At 40.0% G+C, this 21,189-nt stretch overlaps 1 protein-coding gene and 1 long non-coding RNA gene across 2 annotated transcripts; both read right to left on the reverse strand.

Annotated features, from left to right (window-relative positions):
- Nucleotides 1–1,019: 1,019 nt before the first annotated feature.
- On the reverse strand, nt 1,020–10,796 carry LOC105534993. Its single transcript, XR_001005370.1, has 3 exons — nt 10,726–10,796; nt 1,839–1,915; nt 1,020–1,331 (listed from the first exon to the last, which is right to left on the reverse strand). It is a non-coding gene; the product is annotated as an uncharacterized LOC105534993 (long non-coding RNA).
- A 7,866-nt stretch (nt 10,797–18,662) lies between these two features.
- LOC105534997 (chromosome unknown open reading frame, human C8orf4) lies at nt 18,663–20,121 on the reverse strand. Its single transcript, XM_011973947.1, has one exon. The coding sequence runs from the start codon at nt 20,047–20,049 to the stop codon at nt 19,729–19,731; it is 321 nt and encodes a 106-aa protein (XP_011829337.1). The 5' UTR covers nt 20,050–20,121; the 3' UTR covers nt 18,663–19,728.
- Nucleotides 20,122–21,189: the final 1,068 nt, after the last annotated feature.

A 21,189-nucleotide genomic window follows, 5' to 3' on the forward strand; every position in this document is an offset into this window, starting at 1 on the left:
CACTCCTAAAGCCACCAGGCTACTTTGGTCTCAGCCTTTTTTTTTTTTTCAGAGATGGAGTCTCACTCTGTTGCCCAGGTTGAAGTGCAGAGGTGCAATCTGAGCTCACTGAAACCTCCGCCCCCCGGGTTCAAGCGATTCTCTTGCCTCAGCCTCCCGAGCAGCTGGGACTACAGGCGCCTGCCACTGTGCCCGGCTAATTTTAATTTTTTTGTATTTTTAGTAGAGACAGGGTTTCACTGTGTTAGCCAGGATGGTCTCGATCTCTAGGCCTCGTGATCTGCCTGCTTCGGCCTCCCAAAGTGCTGGGTTTACAAGAGTGAGCCACCACGCCCGGCCTGGTCTCAGCCTTTTGCACACCCAGATCCTTGTGTCACTTCCTCCCATTTTTCACCTGGCTGACTCAATCTTTCCCTCTCACTTTTAATACCTTTATTTTCAGTGAGGACCCATGTAAACATAGTGGAAGACGGTAGAAAAGTGGAGTGATGCCTACTCCTAGGTACTTCCTTTGTCCTCAGGTAGAGACTTCCAAAGTACACCACACAAGAGACATCCCTTATTTCACAATTTTTGAAACCTGTTGAATCACTGAGTAGGCTATTCAGGGAAGGTTGGTGATGCAAGCTCCTTATTATCCCATGCGCAGAGGAAGCTAACACACTTGCTCTGGCTAATTCTGGTCTTGAATCATTTCCTGTTAGCTCTTGAGACTCCTTGCGTGTGGTACCAGCTTGCTGAGCAATGATCTCAGTTTACAGCAGGTTGCTTTGGCCTCTGGGATGTCAGTCCTGTGTGGCAGAGCCATGATCCAAGGAGGTTTCCCAGGAAAGCCCTGGGATTTGGAATTGGTGAGTCAGTTGAGACTGATCAAAATCAGTGTGTCAGAGAGACGCTGTCTGAAAAATATGCTGCATGGTGATAAAATGTCTTTTTCCCCCCTTAGAGCAATGTTAAAATTACAAAACAGAAATTCATTCCGAAGAAATTCTAATAATAAAAGATGAAAATGGAAGTACTTGGAACCTGAATTTTTTTTTTTTTTTTTTTTTTGATACCTTAAGGTTTAAATCAGAGTACGGAAGGAGTGGAAATTCTTGGACTAGTTACTTATAGGCTCATGTATAGAAGAGCAAGCCTCTGAAATAGGCAAAAATCTCTCCATCATTCCAGTAAGGAGAATGAAGCCAAGAGAGGTTAAACGACGTGCCCACTGTCACAGAGCCAGCAAATGATGCACCACGATGGGTCCCCAGAGCCCAGGCTCATGCAGGCTTATGCAGGGGCCAAGAGGGTTCTGAGTGCTGTGTTCCCTGGAGAATACAGGCTTCCTATAAACCAAAAGAAACATTTATATACATAGCCAGTATATTCAAAATGCTGGGAAATCACACAGAGATCTGTTTTCTTTTCTAAAATATTAAGTTGGAATAATTGGAACAAAATGTGCCATTCTCTTCATTGGATAACATGTTTTAGTATAAATCATATAAAGTTGGCATTTTTGTAACTCAAAAGCAGTGAAACATTGGCAATGTGAAATTGCGTTTGTCTTTGAATTGACTGTCTCTCCTGATTCTACTGTATTTTATCTCTGGTTTTAGCTCTCAGCACATTACCAAGTACGTAGGAAAAACCCAGGAAATGTTTATTGAAGAAATGAACAAAATGAGATTCTGTTATCTAAGATACAGACAGCCTTGTGTGTTATACTTCTTACACAGACGTGACATTTTAATAAAATAGATGGTAGCTTTATAAGGGCCTCTTGATAGAGAGGGATGTATGTAGGCTTTGGCAACAACAAGAGAAGTCAGATTTTCACCTTCAGTACTTACTATGTGAGACCATGGACAAATTACTTAGCCACTCTGACAGCATTTCCTCCTTTCACAATGGGAATGATGATAGATACCTTCAAAGATTATTATGAGAATCAAGTGAGATTATGCTTATACTGAATCAGTCTTACAGTAGGCACTCAGCAAATGTTATTCTTGATTCCAAATCCTGCTATTAGGTTACCACTTAATTCTTCACATAAAAACGTCGAGTTTTAGAAAGGTTGTTTTTTTAGTGCTGGCTTCAGCTAAGCAGTGCTGACTAAAATGCTTCTTAAGAAATAAACGTTTTTTGAATTATTTTTTAAACATCATTCAAATGAAAATATACAATGAAGCAGCATTTCTCAAGTATTAATGACATGAATGCCTTACAGTATAAATACAGCATAGTAATATCAACAGATTGAAGAAAGTAAAAATTCTAGTTGCTTTTCCTTTTTGGGAGAGGCATCTGTGTAATAAGAAATTCTATTTTAATACTGAGAAATGGTAAACTTCCTGTGTTCTAGTTCATTATTATTGCCCCGCCCTTTGAAGATGATAATGGTCTGCAAAACAGAGCTATTTTGGTACCAAGTAAAGCTGCAAAATATCCCTCTCAGCAAAATTGAAGGAGAGGCAAGGAAAAAGCGTTTATGTTTGCAATTAACTGGGTCTCTTTTGATATTAAATAGTAAGAAAAACAAAGTTTTTGTTGATCTAAAACAATTTGGTATTTTAGGAAAAGAACAATTCACATGGAAAAATGTATTCAATTTTGTTTTGCTGCCATGTATGAAGATATTCTTAGTGAAAAAAAATGTAATGTGCATTCCCTATAGGAGGAGATTTTCTTTGGCTTGTCTTTATTATTGTTTATTTTTGTTTTTGTCTCAGATCTTAACATAGCTTTAACCACTTCCTTTTCCAGGGGTTACAATTTTGTTTATTCATAGAACTGAAGTTCAGTACCTTCTCCTTTTATTCTTTAGAATTCCACAAATATTTATTGATCATTACAATGTACATGACACAGGCCTAGACTCAGGGGGACCCAGTGACCTACCAGAAAAAAAAGTGTTTTCCTTCATCAAGTTTATATTGGAGGTAATTTCTGCCACCCTGATCATTATCATCTATGTTAATTTATATTTTATTATAATTCATGGTGACACAATGCTAAAATGACCTGGTTTGTTATTATATATATATATTTTTGAGATGGAGTTTCGCTCTTGTGGCCCAGGCTAGAGTGTAGTGGCACGATCTCGGCTCACTGCAACCTCCACCTCTCGGGTTCAAGTGATTCTCCTGCCTCAGCTTTCTGAGTAACTTGGATTATAGGCATCTGCCACCATGTCCAGTTAATTTTTGTATTTTTAGTAGAGACGGGGTTTCGCCATGTTGCCAGGCTGGGTGTAGCGGCTCATGCCTGCAATTCCAGCACTTTGGGAGCCCGAGGCAGGCGGATTACCTGAGGTCAGGACTTCGAGACCAGCCTGGCAACATGGCACAGTGGCTGGCACCTGCAATCCCAGCACTTTGGAAGGCCAAAGTGGTTGCGAGCCACTGCACCAGGCCTGCCATAATACTTTAAGTTCAATTCAAATTCAATGGAGCACGTATTTAAGGCCCAACTCTATAACAGACACCATCTAGGGGTTTGGATGAATGGGACCAAGTCCTGCCCTCTAGGAGCCTTCAGTTCATTGAGGAAAAAGACTTGGAGAGAAAGATTTGCCAGGAGTGGAGAGAAAAATGGCACTGATGCCCCATCCTGAAATTGAGGAGATATAATCACAGGGAAGACATTTTACTTAGCTCATAGAAATGTAGAGGATTTGAATAAGAGTGTGGAAAGGGAACAGTATTTCAGGGCTGAGACCGTAGCCTTGCAGTTCTAAGCTTTGGTTTGCAGAGCAGCAGCTTTGGCATTACCTGGGAGCTTGTTGGAAATGCAGATGCTCAGGCCTCAGGGCACACTTTCCAGACCAAATCAGAATTTACATTTTAGCAAGACCCCTGGGTGATTTGTAGATGCTTTAAAATTTGAGATGCACGGGGCTAGAACACAGAGGATGAAAAGTCGGGGCCTGTTGGAAGATGGTAACCTGGGCCAATGTGGTTGGAGCACAGACTCCCAGGCAGGGTGCAAGGAGGAGGCTGGAGAAGCAGAGGGAGAAAATGCTGCAGTGGAATCCAAGTAGGATTCTTCAAACTAGGTGGGAGTGAACTCTAGGTAATCAATGCTTTCTCCTGGAAACATTAACCGCTTCCTCCTCTGATTGATGATTGTATTTTTCTTTGGTTGTACTTGCTGCCCGTTACAATGATTGATCTATGTGTCTGCCTTCCTCCCTCCTCCCACTTTCCCCTGACCCCACCATTGATATTTTAAAACAAACCTATTTGTCTTTGCATCTCTTGAACCTGGTGCTCAAGAAATAACCGAACTGAACTGAGTTGTGACTATGAACCACTGAGTCACACCGTAGCCTATCCTCACATTTATAATTCAGTATTGTAGACCAGACAGAGTTGTCAATCACTCATTAATTCACTTGTTCAACAACTGTTCATGGCATGCCAGGCACTTTCTACCTTCCCCGTCTGGTTCCTGAGAATATCTCCTTGCCACCACCTCTCAGCACCCTGGTCCCTCAGACCATCCAACCACTCTGAACAAAGCACATGACTACAGATCCCATCAGCAGCAGCAAGCTCTGCTTACCAAGCACCTTCTCAATAGAAAATGAGATTTCTGCTTCCACTGACACATAAAAAGATTACTAGCATTAATGGCAGAAGATGCCAGTGCCCATGGATGATGGAAACAGCACTCGCTGTACTTAGTAAGAGCTAAAATCCTCAGAAAAATCTTTCTAAGTTCTGGGCCAGGACAGAGGAAGAATGGTATTCAAGCAACAAGAAGAGCAAGGGCAGCCAGGAGCGGTGACTTACGCCTGTAATCTCAGCACCTTGGGAGGCCAAGGCAAGTGGATCACAAGGTCAGGAGATCCAGAACATCTTGGTCAACATGATGAAACCCCGTCTCTACTAAAAACACAAAAATTAGCAAAGCGTGGTGGCATACGTCTGTAGTCCCAGCTACTCTGGAGGCTGAGGCAAGATAATTGGTTGAACCAGGGAGGCAGAGGTTGCAGTGAGCCGAGATAGCACCACTGCACTTCAGCCTTGGTGACAAGAGTGAAACTCTGTCTCAAAAAAAAACAAAACAAAACAAAACAAAAAAGGGCAAGGGCATTCCAGGAACATAGAATGGGAATAAATATAAAATCCAAGATAATGTTTAGGGGAGTGTGGGAAGAGGGATCAGAGCACACAGATCTTCAGATATATTAAAAAAGGTCTAGTCTTAATCTAGATAGTGTTTTTTATAGTAGACTTTAACCTGAACCTATATTTTATATTTCTCCTTTATACATATGGTATATTCTATATATTTCTAAAAATCAAATATAAATAAGGCAGAAAAAGAAAATGAAGCAGCAGGAATGCTTTGTAACAAGCTAGTTAACCTGGCCTGTGACAGATGCTGAAGAAAGTTTTTTTTTTTATTGAGTCCACATTTATTTATTTATTTATTTATGCTTTTGAAACAGAGTCTCGCTCTGTTGCAGTGATGGCGTGACCATGCTCACTCCAACCTCAACCTTCTAGGCTCAAGCAATCTTGATCCTCCCACCTTAGCCTCCCGAGTAGCTGGGACTACAGGTGCACACCACCATACCCAGCTAATTTTTGTATTTTTTGTAGAGACAGGGTTTTGCCACATTGCCCAGGCTGGTCTTGAACTTCTGGACTCAAGTAACTTACCTACTGTGGCCTCCCAAAGTGCTGGGATTATAGGCATGAGCCACTGTGGTTGGCCAGTCCATGTTAAAGCAATTGCTTTAGGTGGGTTTAGAGAGACCAGATTACAATGGGTCTTGAATGCCCAGTTAAGGAAGTTGGACTTAATACTGTAGGCAATGGGTAGACTTTGAAAGTGCTGAGCAGGGAAGTTACGTGTGTAGAGTGGCAGTTTAGAAAGCTAAATCTAGCTGTAATATAAAAGACATACTGAAGGGTAAGAGCAGAAGGCAGTGAACTCCTTTAGCCATTGCAACACTCTAATGGAAGATGGTAGAGGCCCAGTGAAGGTGACTATGAACCTGGGGGGAAACGATTAACTGGAAAATCAAAATGCAGAGGATTAAGCCAATACATCTCCAAATTCTGGTGATACTTTTTCCCTAATTACCTCTAACACTCAACTACATTCCATCTCTTCTTCATATACTCTAATCTAGACAACTATAGCATCTACCTAAAGCGTGTTATGCTCTCTACCCTCCGGTTCTTCCCCAAAATGCTGCCAGCTTGACCTTTTAAAAACAAGAATAAAAATACAGATATTCTCTAGCTTGAAAGTCTACAATGGCTCTATTAGTATTACCTATAACACAATGTAGACTCTAACCCAGCCTCAAGTGCTTCGGCCCTGCCTGTCTCCATTTCCAGCTCATGCTATTGTTTCTCCTGCTCTCTGAGTTCAAGCAACATTGTTCCAGAAAATTGCTCTAATTTTATGGAGCATATTATGCTTTTTCCAAAATAGAATCTTGTTCTAAACTAGTTCCCCCCTTTAAAATGCTCCCTTCTCCAACTTTTGCCAGGATAACGTCTCATCCTTTTCATTGTGGGTTATAATGCAGGTGAGTGTAATCTTAGTCCCCCTGTAAGCCTGTAAATCTGCAATATTTTAAAGGTCACTAAATAATTTGGAAATTGAATGATGCTAATATTTCTTAAACAAAGAATTCTTTTTTGAATTACTATGCTTTGTTACTGAAATTCAAACCACATTTGTTTAACTTCTTTTTTTAAATTGTAGTTTTATTTACCACTTCAACTATATTTAGGTAAATAGTTTATGGGCATAAAGTACATTTAAATGCTGAGAAATTATCATCTAACTCCAGAGCTCTTTTGTTTTCCCAAACTGAAATGCTGTATCCACTAAACACTAACCCCCCATTTCTCCTCTCCCGAGCCCAGCCTCTATGAATTTGGCCACTCTAGGTATCTCATATAAGTGGAATCATGCAGTATTTGCTCTTTTATGATTGATTTATTTCACTTTGCAATAATGTCTTCAAGGTTGACCCATGTTGTAGCTTGTGTTAGAATTCTCTTCCTCTTTAAGGATGGATCATATTCCATTGTATGTATATATCATTTTTTGTTTATCCATTCATCTGTTGATGAACATGGGTGTTGTTCTCACATTTAGAGTATCGTGAATAATGCTGCTATGAACACAGGTGCATCTACTCATGTTCCTAATTTCATTTTTTTATATATTACCAGCAGTGGAATTACGGGATTTCTGTGATAATTCTATGCTTCATGTTTTGAGGAGCTGCTGAACTGTTTTCCACAATGGTTGCACCATTTTACAATCCCGTCAGCAGTGCACAGTGGATCCAATTTCTCCATCTTCTCTTCAGTACTTCTTTTCCTTTTTTTTGGTAGCCATCCTAATGAATGGAGCCCATACCACATTTTGTAACACAGTTATAAATTTAGGAATTAGAAGTCCTGTCATCTCATTTAGTTCTAGTCTCTTATGATCCAGAAGAAGCTGAAACCCAGAATGTTAAGTGACTTATCCCGTGTCACCTATCAGAAGGGGGCTAGAACCATAGAACCTTGCCTATGTTTAATGGAGCCTTTTAGACATGGTACACAACACTAGGGGAAAAAAAGCACTTAAGCATCAGACTTGGGAATACATCAGAAGTGAAATAAAATCATATGTGAAATTGAGATAGCAGTCTGACTTTGTACTCTCCTACCTTACGAAGTTAGACTGGCACCAGAAAAGTTGGTGAACCTCCAGAGCTTCAGTTTCCTGATCTATCAGATGCACATAATAATACTTGCCTTGTAGAAATTTTGAAAAGATTAAATTAAATTATTCAAAATCCTATATAGTCCTGAAGCAACTTAGACATTGAAAAAATATTCCTTCCCCCGCCAACATCTAGCATAATTTGGGATACATGTTAGGTGCTAAACCAACACTTACTAATTTGACTTGCTTTGACAACAGAGTCTAAAACTGCTTTAGGCTTCAGATTTATTCTGGCAATTTATTTCCAATTTAGGGTGGGTGCTAACAAAAGGTCAGAGGAATAACAAAAGCAGATGGTCTTCCTGAAGCGTGTGCCAAAAGGATTTGTGAGTGTCTTGGGGTGACGTCTCCACCCATCGCAAGGCTTGGAGGCTCAAGGGCAGATCCCCAACATTGTACCGGTCCCTTCCTGAGCACTCCCTGGTGCAGACTCCAAGTCTGACAAGGAAAATGTGCTGTGATCATCGTACGGGGGACAGAGCAGCTGCTCCAAGGTGGAGTCTATTGTCAAGGTCCTCCTGGTAACAAAAAGAGGAAAAGGTCTATCAAAGCATTTCCTGCCCGCAGGAGCCACGTGCTTCCATTAATTCTTTTCCCTGAGTCAGTCTGTCTCCCTCAGCTCATGTCTCTCCATGTCCACTGTCCAAGGAAAAGAAAAGGCATTTTTAGCAGTTGATTTAAAAACCTTTCCACAAAGTAAGGTTAACAAGAGGAACAAGTTCAGATATTCAGTGGCATGCATCTATATATTTCATAAGGAAGCTGGCACTAAGAAAGGGTGGTTTATGGCAGTTACGATTTTTCAGAAATCTGCTCATGCCTTTCAACTGCTTTGGCACCGCTGTAGGTACCTGAGGATAAGAGAGACGTCTCCACCATTCCTGCACCATCCATAAATTACAGAAAAACCACAGTAAATATTCTCTGAATATTACATTAGTAACATTCACATTACAGAAAAAATTAGCTAGTGATGGGAGTGAGTAAAACAGTATTTCTGAATGAGTGCCTGAGTTTGGCGAATCAAATTTGCTAGCCATAGGAGTCAATAAAAACATATTTCTGAATGCGTGACTGAGTTTCATGAACTAATCTGCGTCTTAGCTCAGGGAAGGAGGCCTGGAGTGTGACTCTCATGAATAAGGTAAAATGTGGTCATTTATAGTGTACCCTGTTCCAGAAAAGATAACGTCACAAAGAAAGAGGATGGTGAGTATGGTGTCTACAGAGTAGAGAGAAAGATAGAATTTGACAAATGCTTATCCAGCACTGTTATGATGACAGCCTCTAACTGCTAACATGGCAGATTGCAAAAAACGGTGGGAGAGAGTTGAGATGCCCTGGCTGGCCAATGACCTGCCAATCGGACAGATGAGTGAAGTCATCCTATGTCACCCAGCTACCAACTGACCACAGATGTCTGAGGGAGCTCAGCAGACAATGGCCCTGGCCAGAAGAACCCAAGCTAACCCACAGAATCATGAGTTAAATTGAATGCTTGTCATTTTAAGTTGCTAAGTATTGGGGCAGCTTGTCATGCAGCAATGTTGTAGTGGTCAGTAGCTAAGAGGTCTGTGCTGTGAAGCTAATCCTTCAAACCTTGCCAAAGCCAGGGAGAAATCATCTTCAAGACTCTTGATCTTGCTTGCCTTTCACTTATAAATTTTCCTCCTCCTTGGCACTTAAATTTTTCCCATGGATGAATAAATTAACGGTGCTAAGTTATTCATTTATTTATTTATTATGTTTTGAGACAGGGTCTCACTCTGTCACGCAGACTGGAGTGCGGTGGCATGGTCCTGGCTCACTGCAGCCTCTAGTTCCTGGGCTCAAGCAATCCTCCCACCTCAGCCAGGCCCCCAAGAAGCTGGGACCATAGGCACGTGGCACCACACCCAGCTAATTTTAAATTTTTTTTGTAGAGATGAATGTTACTATGTTACCCAGGTTGGCCTTAAACTCCTAGGCTCAAGAAATCCTCCCACCTTGGCCTCCCAAAGTACAGAGGTTACAAGTGTGAGCCACCAAGCCTGGTCCTTGTTCATGTTGCAGGCTGTGAGTTTAGCTGGCATAAGTAAGTCTTCCCATCTCTCAACCACGGTGCCTAGAGTATTGAATTTCTGGTGTTTCTTAGCTGAAAAGCAGAGTTTTGAGTGGTTATGCCTCTGGCATGCACTTGTCCTGCCCAAGCAACCAGCTCTATCTTATTTGTGTGGAATTTTTACAAACCTCTCTAATAGCAAAAATGAGCCCCTAAAATTGAAAGAGAAAAACTTAACCAGTCTCTTATACCAATTTAAAATTTTTTAAAGGTATAAAGGAATAGTAACTGAAATACTTATGAAATCTATTCAATATATACAGAATCTTGGTTTTGACGTCCCTCAAGGATGATGGAGAGTCCACATGCCAGGCTAGATAATCACTGAAGAATCCCAGGCCTCTTTGATCCTGTAAACAAGGTGAGGAGGTAGGTATCTTCATCTTCCAACTATATATAGAATGAAATGACGACACTGGCTTATGTCTACTCAGTGCGATCATATGATCATTAACAATGAAAAGTTAAAAACTAGACATTCAGATTGTTATTTTGGCTGCATGCTATCCCACCCTTGCTTGGCTAATTTATTTTAGTCAATTGATTTTATTAAGTTATTTTTCTGTGTCAAAGTAATAGGGTCTTCGGAGTTGATATGATATATATTTAGTAATTTTTTTTCAAATTGAAATTAGATAATAGTCAATGGCATTTGATCTCCAACAACATAGTGCAGGGCTCTCTCTATTCCACCAAGATTCCCACACTTCTTGAGTGCAGATTATGAAGCCTTCTAAATCCATTCTATTCATGCTGAAATTCTTACTATATAAGGTAAGATAGATAGAATTATTTTCGTGACCAGCACAGCCTTTTTCCTCGTATATCACTTAGAGATTTTTAACCTTCAGAGAATTGCTCCCTTCCCTCCTTTCACTCACCCAAATGAAATGCCCGGCACTGTGACATATGACCCTGAAGCTGGAAGGAGAATAGGAGAAAACAATACGAGAACTTGTTCACTTCCACTGAACATTTGAAGCCATTCCTGTATAATGAAAAGCAAACAAAGTTTTTAGAGGCAGAAATGCACCATTGCACAATGCCATTTCGACATGGCTCTTTCAGCATGAACTGTGGTTCATCCCCGGGTTCAGCTATTTAATACTAATGGAACACTGTTGACTTAGCCCTCCTTAGAGATGCTGAAGAGACAAAAAGAGTATAGATGCTGACTTCAGGGTTAATAAACAAATACCTTATTTTTAAGGGATATTTTTGTGTTCATGTTCAAAAAACACTTGTGAGGAACTTACCCCATACCAGAGTCTGTGCAAGAAGTTTGTAGCATTCAACCATGAGTAAAATGCTCTCCTGGTCCCCAAGGACCTTACCCTCACAGATATCATACTTAACTTGTGGGTGTTTTCACATATGTTGCCTTACGTTATGCTTACAACAAGCAAGAGAAAGAAATGCAAAGGTGTTATGAGCTGAACTCTGTTCCCCCAACCAAAATTTACATGTTGCGGTCTTAATCCCCAGTACTTCAGAATGCAACTGCATTTAGAGACAGGGCCTTGAAAGAGGTACGTAAGTTAGACTAGAGTATTTAAAGTGGGCCCAAATTCAATGGAACTAGTGCCCTTATAAGAAGAGGAGATTAGGATACAGACACACACAGAGGGAAGACCATGTGAAGACGCAGGGGGAAGATGGCCATGTACAAGCCAAGAAGAAACCAGCTCAGCTGACAGCTTGATCTCAGACTTTCCCCCTCCAGAACTGTGAAGAGGTAAGTTTCTGTTGTTTAAGCCACCCAACTGGTGGTACCTTGTTACAGAAATCTTAGTAAACTAATTCAGAAGGTATTATTATCCCTATTTTATACCTGTTAAAGTGAGGTTATAAGACATTAAGTAATTTACTCAAAATTTGCACATACCTCATAAATGGCTGAGGCAGGATTAGAATCCAGGTCTTCATAAACCCTATAAACTCCTCTACTGATCTTTCTACTGCCTACCACGCTGTACGCACATCGAACTATCCCACTATCTAACAGCCAAGACCAGGGCTAGGAAAAATTAAGATGTTTTTCTTCAGTGAACTACCACCTTTGCTTGTTTTCTTCCTTATCAATTTCAGATGTTCTCTATCCTTGGTTTCAATCTTTCTGTTCTTCTGCCACTCTCCCTTTATGATTAAAACCACATGATCTCAGTGGAAGATATTTGCTGTTAGGAAGAAAGTGTTTTGTTAAATGTTGGTATTCTAGTTTATAGAAGTGACTGCTAGTGATAAGTGCTACCCATTCTTTTTTTTTTTTTTTTTTGACAGAGTCTCACGCTGTTGCCCAGGCTGGAGTTCAGTGGTGCAATCACAGCTCACTGCAGTGTTGACCTCCCAGGATCAAGGAATCCTCCTACCTCAGCCTCACCATGCTTGTATTTTTTTGTAGACAGGGTTTTGTCATGTTGCCCTGGCTGGTCTTGAACTCGTGAGCTTGAGTGATCCTCCTGCCTTGGCATCCCAAAGTGCTGGGATTACAAGCGTGAGTCATCATGCCCAGCCTAATTCTTACTTTTTAAAAGGCAAATTTCTCTGGACTAAGAAATGAATCTCCATAATAGCAGGCAAGTGGTAAATATATTTAGGGGGTATAGCCCTTACATTCTTTGGGAAAATGTGTTTTCATTGATGCAACTGTATGCTTTATGGGAGCCTAATGGGAGTTAGATAATGATATGATCATTCTGAGTTGGTAAGATTTCTTAAAACAAATACAATTTAGAGTAAAATAAAAATAATGGTATTATTTGAATTAGAGATAATAGGAATATGGTATTCCACAATAAAGTCCTAGTCACATTTTGCTGCAATTGTTCAGTCCGAAAGGTATCGAGGCCTGCAATATGCCTGGGAACACGTGGATGAACTGAAATGAGCCATGTCCTCACGCCGTGCACAGTTTGTGATTTTAATCTGGGTCAGTGCTTCTCAATATGACTGAGCAGCAAAATCACCTGGGGAGTGATTGAAGCATGGAGCTAGCAGGTATCCAGCCCCAGAAACTCTGAATCACTAAGTCCAAAGGCCTGGATTTTTAAAAGTCCCCAAGGAGACTGTGGTGAGAGTAGGCCTGGAAACAGTTGCACTGCCCTAGGTATTCTGCAATGTCAGGGGAAGATGGTCCTCACACACAGCATTTCAGACACTGTGGCTGCCAGTACACTTCAGGATCCCTGGGCTTCTCTGGAATCTTTCAGATGATAAAACCTGGGCATAAATAATGAACATAGACAAATTGCAAAAAAATTAAAAGGAAAGGTAGTGGTAAGAAACAGAAGCTTTCTTTCTGGTCAAACATACATGTATCAGGGTAGATAAATATCAGACTGAAATTCAAGACAGAAAAATCCCAGAATGAACTAATAAACAAAAATACATACTGTAATTATTCTTCTCAAAATATATTTATTTTTGGAGGGTATCTGTATTAGTCTGTTTTTACACTACTATAAAGATACTACCTGAGACTGGGTAATTTATAAACAAAAGAGGTTTAATTGACTCACAGTTCCACATGGCTGGGGAGGCCTCAGGAAACTTACAATCATGGCAGAAGGTGAAAGGGAAGCAAGGCACGTCTTACATGGTGGCAGGAGAGAGAGAGGTCAGAGAAACTGCCACTTTTAAACCATCAGCTCTCATGAAAACTCTCTCGCTATCACAAGAACAGCTTTGGGGAAACCCTCTCCATGATCCAATTACCTTCCACAGGTCCCTCCCTCAACCTGTGGGGTTACAATTTAAGAGGAGATTTGGGTGGGGACACAGAGCCAAACCCTATCAGTATCATTTTCAATTAATGACAGAATTAATACGGTAAGACAAATTCTAACTAATGCCATGAAATCAAACCGTCTTTCTTGGTCTTTATATTGTGAAGTGCTACCAACAGAAGAGCCAATGTAACATAAGAAATGGTTCCATATATCTCATGTTCTTTGTAGTTGACTGTAGAGCTTTGTACAAATACCTAGTACTAAAAACAATGCCTGGAGAGTTTGGGATCAAGAATTTCTATTTTTAAAACTTTACAGATGAATACAATTCTCACCAACAGTGGAGACTGTCTCATTGACTCTGTCATTGCTTGGCTATGGAAGAGATCATCAAAATATTGACAGCCAGCCAGCCCTGGCACAGGCACCAACCACCCAGAATGGAGGCAGGCTATTAAAAAGCACAGGTATATGTACAAAAAGTAATTTTCCTCACATTGTGCCTTCAGCAACCACTGGCTAAATATGAAAACTTTTAAATTAGGCCTTTATCATACTTAAGAGAAATTCCTATCATATATGGAATACCAACTGGTCCAGAAAAAAAATCCTATCACGTAAAATGGCACAGTTGCTATTTCCCATTGATGTAGAATATAAGAGCTGATAAAGGTCACAGACAGCATCCATCTGGTCTAGCTGTTTTTTTTTTTTTTCCTTACAGATGAAACCCAGAGATAAAAAAGGAATTTGTCTAAGTCAGGGTCGGGAAAAACCCCAGAATTCCAGGCTCAGTCTGGGGTTGTTTGCTCAACACGATGCTATTGTCCACAGATGAGGAAAAAAAAGCTCAGGGAAAAAAGCTGATATGCTCCTGGTAGGACTATGTATCTCTAGTGTGTGTGTGTGTGCGCGCGCATGACTGTGTGTGTGTGTGTGCGCATGTGTGCATATGTGTGTGCATGAATATGTGCATGTGTATGTGTATGTGTGTGTGTGTGTGTTCTTGCTTTTGTGTGTGTAAGGAGTACAGAGGGGAGAAAGCAGCTACACTGAAAGTCTTCTGATTACTCATCCACTTTTAATTGAAACAACAACAACAACAACACTGCTAAACCTTATTGGGACAGGATGCTTATTTCCAAAGCTCTGTAACATAGTTTTACCAATACTTTGCTGAACCATATCCACTGTCAGTGTGTATAGACATTGAAATAGAACATATTTGTGTTACCCATGATAATCACTTAAAATATCTGGAAACTGTTTGCAGAAGAGTTTTTCAAGAGAAAAAGAGGTATAACCATTTATTTATAATACTTGTTAAATAATAAGACTCATTATAAGGATCAGGTGTAGTCACAATTTCTTAAATATGTAATTAGGCAATATATTAGTTGCTGTTTCCACAACCTGGCCTCACGATGCTTTTCTTCGTAATCTTTTACTTCTGTTTTGTCTTCAGCTGCCACATTGCTGCCCATTGTTATTGAACTGCAACCTCTATAGCTTTTCATTCAGTGTGAGGCTACAGAGTTCTGCAGAATCTAAGTCCAACTGCTAGATGGTGGATTATTTTTCAAGCTATTAACTGTATCTTTTCCTAGGACTCAATACACAGTAGCTAGACAGTAAATGTTACTTATCTATTTAAAGCTCTTAATGTTTCTTTATTTCCTCCAGAATAAAATTAATACTTACACTTGTCATTTAAGGCCCAGCTGCCTTTCTTTTGTTCAAGATGGAGTCTCACTCTGTAGCCCAGGCTGGAGTACAGTGGCGCGATCTTGGCTCACTGCAACTTCTGCCTCCCAGGCTCAAGTGATTCTCATGCCTCAGCCTCTCAAGTAGCTAGGATTACAGGCACGCACCACCACACCCTGCTAATTTTGGTGTTTTTTAGTAGTTTAGTAGAGACAGGGTTTCATCATGTTGGCAAGGCTGGTCTCAAACTCCTGACCACAAGTGTTCTGCCTGCCTCATCCTCCCAAAGTGCTGGGATTACAGGCATGAGCCACCGTACCTGGCCCTGGCTGCCTTTCTAATTATTAGTTGGGAATGCTTAGGCCTCTAGTCAGACTGAACTGCCTGCAGATTTTCAAACACTTTTTCCTGCCTCCTTGTCTTTGCAAATGCTATAGGCATAGACTGAAATGAATTTTTTTCTCTCAACTCCCCCAGCTCCTACTTTCAAACAGAGAAAATTCTCTGTGGAATTTGCTAGGGTCTCCTCCAACTTGGTTTGGCCTACTCCAATTCTCCTGCTACTCCCCAAACACACATTCAGACATATAGACACGCACACACACACACATGCACAAGCACACACGCACACACAATACAAACACAGACACGCATGCACACACACACACACAATTCCTGCCTTATGCTTCCAGAGCGTTCTGTCTAAACTCCCATCACACTTCTCACTGTGTGATACCCTTTTAAAAACCTTCTCTGTTCTTCTGATATGGAGAACCAGGATCCATCCTGGCCATGGAGGCTCCCACATATGGGTGCTTACTATATTTTTGTTTCATGAATGGGTAAGATACAAATGCTGCCCCGCCCCCCACATCCCCAAGGTGAGACCAGGAGTTCACTAAATAATCTGTTCCGCTGGGAATTCATACAGGCTCTGCTGAGAAACCCTCACGTGGAGTATAGAAAGGTCAATGAAATACTCTGAAAAAACATACAATCCCCAGACCATGGCTACATTATCAGTTTACTAGCAGATGAAACTTTTCCAAGGGAATGTCAATTGCATACCCTGGTTGCCCTCTGATGATGAGAAAAACATAGTCAATCATACACCCTGGACCCCTTTCTCAGAAAACCCTCTCTGCTGGACAAGCCCTCCTTCGCTGTGGGCCAAGGGATGAACTGAATGAATAAAATATTGAACCCATGGTTTCCGAGTTCCCTCAACGAACGAACTAAGACTCAACGCCTTGACTGCCTAGAAGAGAGCTTACATGTGACCTTGTGTTCCAGGGTGCTAATACAAGTGTTATTTTAACCGCAGCCTTGAAAGCCTACATCTAAGCACATCCTTGATACAATTAAAACTATTAAACTAAGACGCTCTCCTCAGGTAGCACATGTAACAAATAAATAGACAAACATACCCAGATCAGATAAAAGTGATTCTTCAGAGGCCAGGCTTTCCTGTCTTCATGACTGTCTAACATAGAAGTAATCGTTACTTAAAAGAAAAAGAGAAGCTTCATTTCTCCTAAAGAACCAGTATAGCCTAGTGGCTAGGAATGAAGGCCAGAGTTCCTGGATTTGATTTCTGGAGTTATTAGCTGTGTGTCATTGACCAGGTTACTGCACCTCTCTGTGCTTCAGTTTTATTACTAGATTACACACACACATGCCCTTAGTATTTACGTCATGGCACTAATTAAGTGATGTATTAATAATACACACACAAAAAAAAACCACTTAGAAAATTTTCTGACTGATAGTAAACACTCAGTGAAAGTTATTATTATGATCTAAAGATACAAACATGATTAATGAGCCATTTAATCTTTGCTGCTTTTATTTCTTCAATTACAGGGAGATGTCCTGAGATATATTTGCTTATCCTCGTGCCATAAATTTCTAAATTGAACTAATCCTCCCTGTTCTAATGATGTTTATTTTCACCTCACATTAAATAATAAATGTATTATGAAGCTAAAAATCATCCTTATGCAATTAAATTGATTCCAACTTTTGTTCTCCACGAATTGAAAAGACAACATGTTTGTGCTAATCCAGTGGATGTGTTTTTATTCTCCATACCATTTGGAGTGCATCTAAATTGCTTTTTAATTTGTCTCCCATGTTACAGCCTTGAAATCAGAAAATAACATAATATACCATAAGAAAACAATTTAATACATGCTAATGTGAAGAGGAGAAGATATACTTTGTACCCTGTTGAAAACAACAGTGGCAGAGTAAATAGTTCTGAGTATGTATAATACACTTAACCCTTGAACTACATTTAGCATCCAAGAGTTGTTTCCATTTTGGAATCGAAAATAAAAAATTTCACTGATGGGCCCTATCAGGAGAAGGAAGTTATTTCTCGCATATGCAGCGAACATTAAGAAAGCTCAGTTCACAAGGATGGGAAAGTAGGGTCGTGGAGCAGGGGGCCTCTTTACAGCCTTCTCTTTCATCCTCCCGGAACGCAGCACAGGGAAATTTCTGTGGAATTGTCTAGGACGTCCCCAGGCTGGGCTAAGCTTCCTCCAATTCTCCTGCTACTCCCCAAACCCTTCTTTTGTTTATAACTTTTTTTGGAGTTATGGCTGTCTCTATAAATCTCATGAAAATTATCAATATTCCTCCTAGTAAAATGCACACACACACACACACACAATTTTGCAAATTAATGCATCATCTTCCTGAATGATCTCTTGGAAAGAGCTCCTTTTTAATAAAGTGGTTTGCATTATCTTCAGTGAATGAGTAAATTATTTTGAACATAGAGTTTCAAAAATCTATTTGAACATAGAATTTGCCATTTGATTTTCTTTTTAGAAACATAGTATTTATAATCCTGACTTGTAACCCTCCCAGCAGATCTGAGGTAGTTCACTTGTTTTGACTTATTGTGATCAGCATTTTGACAAACACTTTAGGTGTTTCTAAAATGCTTAACTTCTGGAAAAATTTTATTTCTTTTTGTTAGGAAAGCATAGCAAGCATTTATGTATGCTGTCCTAGAAATATTTGGTTATAATTTTAATGGGAAATAAGCAAAGAGATAATATTATTTCTATATTTGCTCCTATTAACACACAGAATCTTGGTCATCATTCAGACTCTAAACCCAAAACATATTGCTTGGGAGAAATGGATGTACACATGTACATAGCTACTGTAATCATAGAAGACATTTTTCAAAAGTATGAAGAGAAAGAAGTCTTTTAAAACTCATCCTTAATGGATACATAAATAGCAATGCCAAGGAGTCAATCTATCAATTTCTATATCTATATTTTATATTTTAAGATTGAGACAGAGAAATTTCCCAGGTATTTGATGTAAGAATTTGTTTTGAAAAAGTTTGGTAATTAATATAGAGCTACTCTAAAATTAACTTTTATTGTTAGAGACACATCTTTAGAAAAGTTTGTAACTATCAACATTTACCATCTTATTTTTTCCTTTGAGACCAAACATCACAGACCAAAAGCCACAAAGCTGATAATAATTTATTATTGTTGCATGACATTTGCCAGTAAAATAAATTATAGAAACTATAGCGTCTTTATAAACTATTTAGTATATCATATTCACTTTCTAATGCTTACTGCAGTAACTGTATGAAATTTAATTAGATTACATTTTAGCATTAGTCAGAAGATTTAAAAACTATATAAAATGTTTTCACAGTACTTTGGATTTATAAAAGACCCCATTATTTTAACTTTTGTGCAACCTGTTTGAAGTGTATAAAAAAACCTTTTACAAACCAAAAGGTGGCGTATGGTTTTACAGAGCTGCTGAAGACACCTTACTTTCTTGAATTTGTGCTTAACATCCATGTGGTGCACTTTTTCAGGCACTGTAATAAGTGCAAATAAGTAATCAATTATTGATTTCTAAAAATCTATACCAATAGACAACATTCAGGCTTGGCAACATTTTGAACATTCAGATATAAAAATTCAGTAAACAATTTATGCACGGTATTTTCTCTCCCTGTCCTCCCTCTCCCTCCTCCCTTCCCCTATCTATTTGGTAAAAAAAAAAAAGAAGTTCAGCTTAAATTTAAGTCCTAGGGCCTGACAAAGTGACCCTGGCTATATGTCATCTCCAGCCATCTGTTTCCTTTAGTTCTCATTACATCTGTCCAGGCTCTTCTATCAGCATCCTTTCCTGCAGGGACAGGAGAGTTTTCATATCCTTGCTGAAAGCATTTTGTTCTCCACTGTAACAGCATGGGGCGTGACATTGTTTGGAGTCTTTGTAACCAGTCTGTTCAGTCCTGGTCTCTTTCCAGTCCCGGTCCCTTTCCAGCCTCTGGAGTCCTGACAGAAGAGAAGCTTGCAAGGTAGCAGCAAAATGCTGCATCTGTTAGAATCTCACAAACTCACTTGGTCTTTGAATGTCCGTTCTTGGATAACATCTTTATCCATTCTCTTCTCCTCAGTGAACTTTGATGGAATATTTCCGCAGATTCAGAAACTGGAAAAGCTTGTCTTTTGTCCTCTTCTTCAAGGCCATCAGGGCACGTGTTTTCTCCTCCACATCTTGATCTATGGCAAAAATGATCTTGGCTCTCTCCTCTGCTTTCTTGTCTCCAGAGTTTCTGAAGAGCCTTTGTAGTGATTCTTGGTCTATGTTTTCAAAGATGTTGCCCACGGCTTTCTTACGAGAGGCTGTGTCGAAGTGATAGCCGTGGATGGACGGGCTGACTCGTAGCGACGTGGACATGATGATGGCTTGGTGGCTTCGCTTTGCTTTCATCGATGTGGGGATCTTCCGGAATTCAGCTCCCAGGCTTTCCAGAGAGTCTGTAGTGAAATCATTCTGGGACTGCTATTTAAAGTGTGAACAAAAGCTCCAGGCTCAAATTACACTGGTGACATCAGAGTGATCTCAAGGAAGAATAATCACAGAAAGGCTTAACAGTTGAGTTGCCAATATCCTGTCCTTGTGTAAAACGTTACTAAAAGCTGTGTTCAGTGATTAGGGGCAGGGCTGTGAGTATTCATTTTACTTCTTATGTGGCAGTAGGATAATATAGACCTGGGCCTTCCTTTAAGAAAATAGCTGAAGACAGGAAAATACAAAGATAAGACGTAAACAAGGTTGCTTAGACTCTCAAATCTTCCCAAACGACAGTTAGAACAAGGGGTTCTGCTAACCACAGGAAAGCTTTCATTCCCAGAGAAGTAATTAAAGTGCACTGCAAACACTTGGCAGTCCACATCAGTGCCCTTTGGACGTCCATATCGGGGCAACTCCAGAGCTACTGAGAGAAAGTTGAGTAATCAAGGATAATAATTTGGCATGTGGTCAATTCCAGGACAGGAGTTTACATACAACACGCTGACATGACACAGCTTGAAATGCTGACTTTTCGGAGATTGTGTATAAGCGCTAAGTGTCGCTGAAGACAATTGTAATTTGAAATGTAGTAATCATATGAAGAGTAGAGGCTATCTCCTTAGGCTTGTGTATACATCCACAACAATAGCTATCAAAAAAGCCAGCAGGAAAAGTTAATCGAGTGTTGTACGTGCACTGTGCCCGAAATGAATGAGGTGATCTTTTGTTTTCAAATTGATTTTGGCATTACCCAGACATAGAGCAATAACTTCTTTGGAAGAATATAAATGTGTTCTTCCTGCCTTTCACAATATTCAAGCCAGCCAGTGTCCCCACTGACCTCTGGAGTTGTCATATGCTAAATGTGAGCTTCAAAGGGTCCTGGAGATTCTCTTTGTGGATCTTGTGCCTGGTCCACTTTCTAGTCATTTAAGAAAGTCCTTTAAGAAAGAAAAGTCCTTTAAGAAAGAAAAACAGGTCTTTTCATTTTTCTTTTTATCTAGTCAAGTAAGATCTAGAAAATGCACAAAGGGAGACACAGTGGGGAAGGTACCT

This window comes from Mandrillus leucophaeus, unplaced genomic scaffold (genome assembly GCF_000951045.1).
Source record: "Mandrillus leucophaeus isolate KB7577 unplaced genomic scaffold, Mleu.le_1.0 Scaffold1006, whole genome shotgun sequence".
In the NCBI taxonomy this organism is placed as follows: Eukaryota; Metazoa; Chordata; class Mammalia; order Primates; family Cercopithecidae; genus Mandrillus; species Mandrillus leucophaeus.